Here is a 2,386-nt window from a genome sequence, read left to right as displayed (position 1 = left end):
TCTGATGTAGACAGATTTACATCACTTGATGTCATATTTATGGCTTGGCAACCAGAGTTTCTTTATTGGCTTTACTTTTCCATATGGAAGTCAACCGAAAAATTATTCTGACATAAACATATTTACTGAAGCTTTCAAAAACACTTCCAATGTAAAAAATCAAATAATAATAGTGAAATTAAAACATTTTGTTCCATGTTTTCTGTTTGTGGAAAGAGTGAATTTCCTTTCCTGAAACTCTGGAGCCATAGATTAAATTTAACAAAACGATATTAAAAATGAACAACTTCTCTAAGTTTGTAACTTGTCGTTTCTTCTGTGGACCAGCTCCCACAGATGACAAGCTATGAGTTCACTGCTTAAAATACCTAATTACTAAATCCATTCCTTCCAGAAACTAAAAAATCTAACGTCTATTAAATTTGAAACCTATCACCTTAAAAGATGTTCTACTGCAAAAATAAGACTTTTCTGATCAAGATATTAGAATTATCGAAACAAATGAGGTGAGAGGACAGAAATTTTATACATAAAACCAATCTTTACATAAGAAAAAATTGTACTTCTCTGTACTCAAGTATAAAATTATATACTGAAATGAAATAGACGGTTAAAACATCATAACTTAAAAAAGGAGTCAAAGTAACAAGAACAAAGTAAAAATATAAAGAAAATTAACTTTCTATCGTTCCTGTGACTTCTGTCCGAGTGCCACAAAACCTACTACAATCTCTAGTCAACGAAGACACTGGCTGGGGCGTCTAACACTGGGCCCTGTGCTCTGCAAGCCCCTCCTGACCTGAGGCCCTGGGCTTGGACGTCATGTCTCGGCCCCTACACCCTGGGTGAGAGACCCCTCCTGGAAAACAGCTTAGCCTTTCCAATCTGTTGAGACAGCATCAACATTATCCTGCACTGAAACATTTTTCGCTAATTTTTATTAGGGAAAACACTTAGGAATATCACTAGCGATATGTATGTTAAAAGGGCTTCTGCTTATTTTGTTTGAATTTTTCAGATTCAAGGTAACCTACACAGAAAAAAACAGGCTCCTTGTAAAATTGGGTTTCCTCCTAAGGAGGGAGCATCCATCCGACCAACGCAGGTCCTTAATGTGAACAGAAAATGTTAAAGTGAAATATTACCAAATTTCAGAAAATGAGTTTCTATAGGTTATATTTAAATAATGCTCAAAACTTAAAAGTCAGCTTCTCTGAATTTATCGAAAAAAACATACTTACAATCTCATCTCCTGGCAACCAGTACCCTTCTTGTTCAATACCAGCTTTTGAACCTTTGCAGCCCACAGTGAGAGTTTCAACAATAAGACCGTCTTTCACAGCTAAGCTCAGCTGACGGGTGGTCTCTTTTGGATGCATACCGTGGACTCGAGACATATACCTGAACACAGAGAAAAACAAATTTAAAAATCCCTTGTGCTAAAAATAAAATGAATAAAAATTAAAAAATAGAAGTGATTTACTTTTTTTTTTTTTTTTATTATGACTTGTACTTAGGGGAGCCACGTTAAAGGAAGGAAGAGGTCCTGAACACGTGACCCCTTCAGTTACCAGGGTGTTTTAAACCTTAATTCTGTTTTGTTCATTTAGAGGGATATTTGTTTAAAATAGTTCCAAACCAAAAAATATAAAACACTTAACACATTTTAGTCAAACACCTCATTTAGTTTTAGACTCTGGAGCAATTATCACTAATTTCCACTCTGCAGATTCTAAATTTAGAATTTTATTATCTCCAGCCATAGAACTTTATAAAATAAAGTTCTCGAAACTTAGGAAATGACATCAAAGAAAATATAAGAATTACGTGTGTGGTTGTCAACATATGGAGAAAAGAAGAATGAACACACAAGGGACACACCTGGAGCACCCGGCTCAGGTGACGAGGGAGACTGCACCACTGGGCAGCTACTACATAAGGACACTCTATCAAAACCTGGAGACACAGGAGCTCTACCTTTATAAGGATACTCAACGATCTCATGAGAACTTCATCAAATAGAAAACATAAAAAAGAACGAGTCAAAAATAAAGAATACATTAGAGGAAATCGGGAGTAGATCAGATGAAGCAGAGGCCAGATCAATAATTTAGAAGATAAGGTAGCAGAAAACACCCGCTCAGAACAACAAAAAGAATTAAAAAAAAAAAAAAAGAGACTAGTTTAAGGGGCCTCTAGGACAATGTCAAGCGTACCAACATTCGCATCACGGGGGCACCAGAAGGAGGAGAGAACAAGGAACTGAAAACCTATTTGAATAAATAATGACTGAAACTTCCCTAACCTGGTGAAGGAAACAGATATACAAGCCCAGGAAGCAAAGGAGCCCCAAACACGATGAACCCACAGAGGCCCACACCAGGAC

General features: G+C 36.5%; 1 protein-coding gene across 1 annotated transcript in view; it reads right to left on the bottom strand.

Annotated features, from left to right (window-relative positions):
* The window catches only part of ZMYND11 (zinc finger MYND-type containing 11), a 71,851-nt gene that overhangs the window by 42,811 nt on the left and 26,654 nt on the right, over nucleotides 1–2,386 (bottom strand). Inside the window, exon 3 of the mRNA XM_011380919.2 lies at nucleotides 1,242–1,401. Within this exon, the coding sequence (XP_011379221.1) occupies nucleotides 1,242–1,401 (160 nt within the window). The remainder of the gene's footprint in view (nucleotides 1–1,241; nucleotides 1,402–2,386) is intronic.

This window comes from Pteropus vampyrus, unplaced genomic scaffold, assembly GCF_000151845.1.
Source record: "Pteropus vampyrus isolate Shadow unplaced genomic scaffold, Pvam_2.0 Scaffold415, whole genome shotgun sequence".
NCBI classification, from domain to species: Eukaryota; Metazoa; Chordata; class Mammalia; order Chiroptera; family Pteropodidae; genus Pteropus; species Pteropus vampyrus.
The sequence above is the reverse complement of the archived record's forward strand: the minus strand, read 5'-3'. Positions and strand labels throughout refer to the sequence as shown.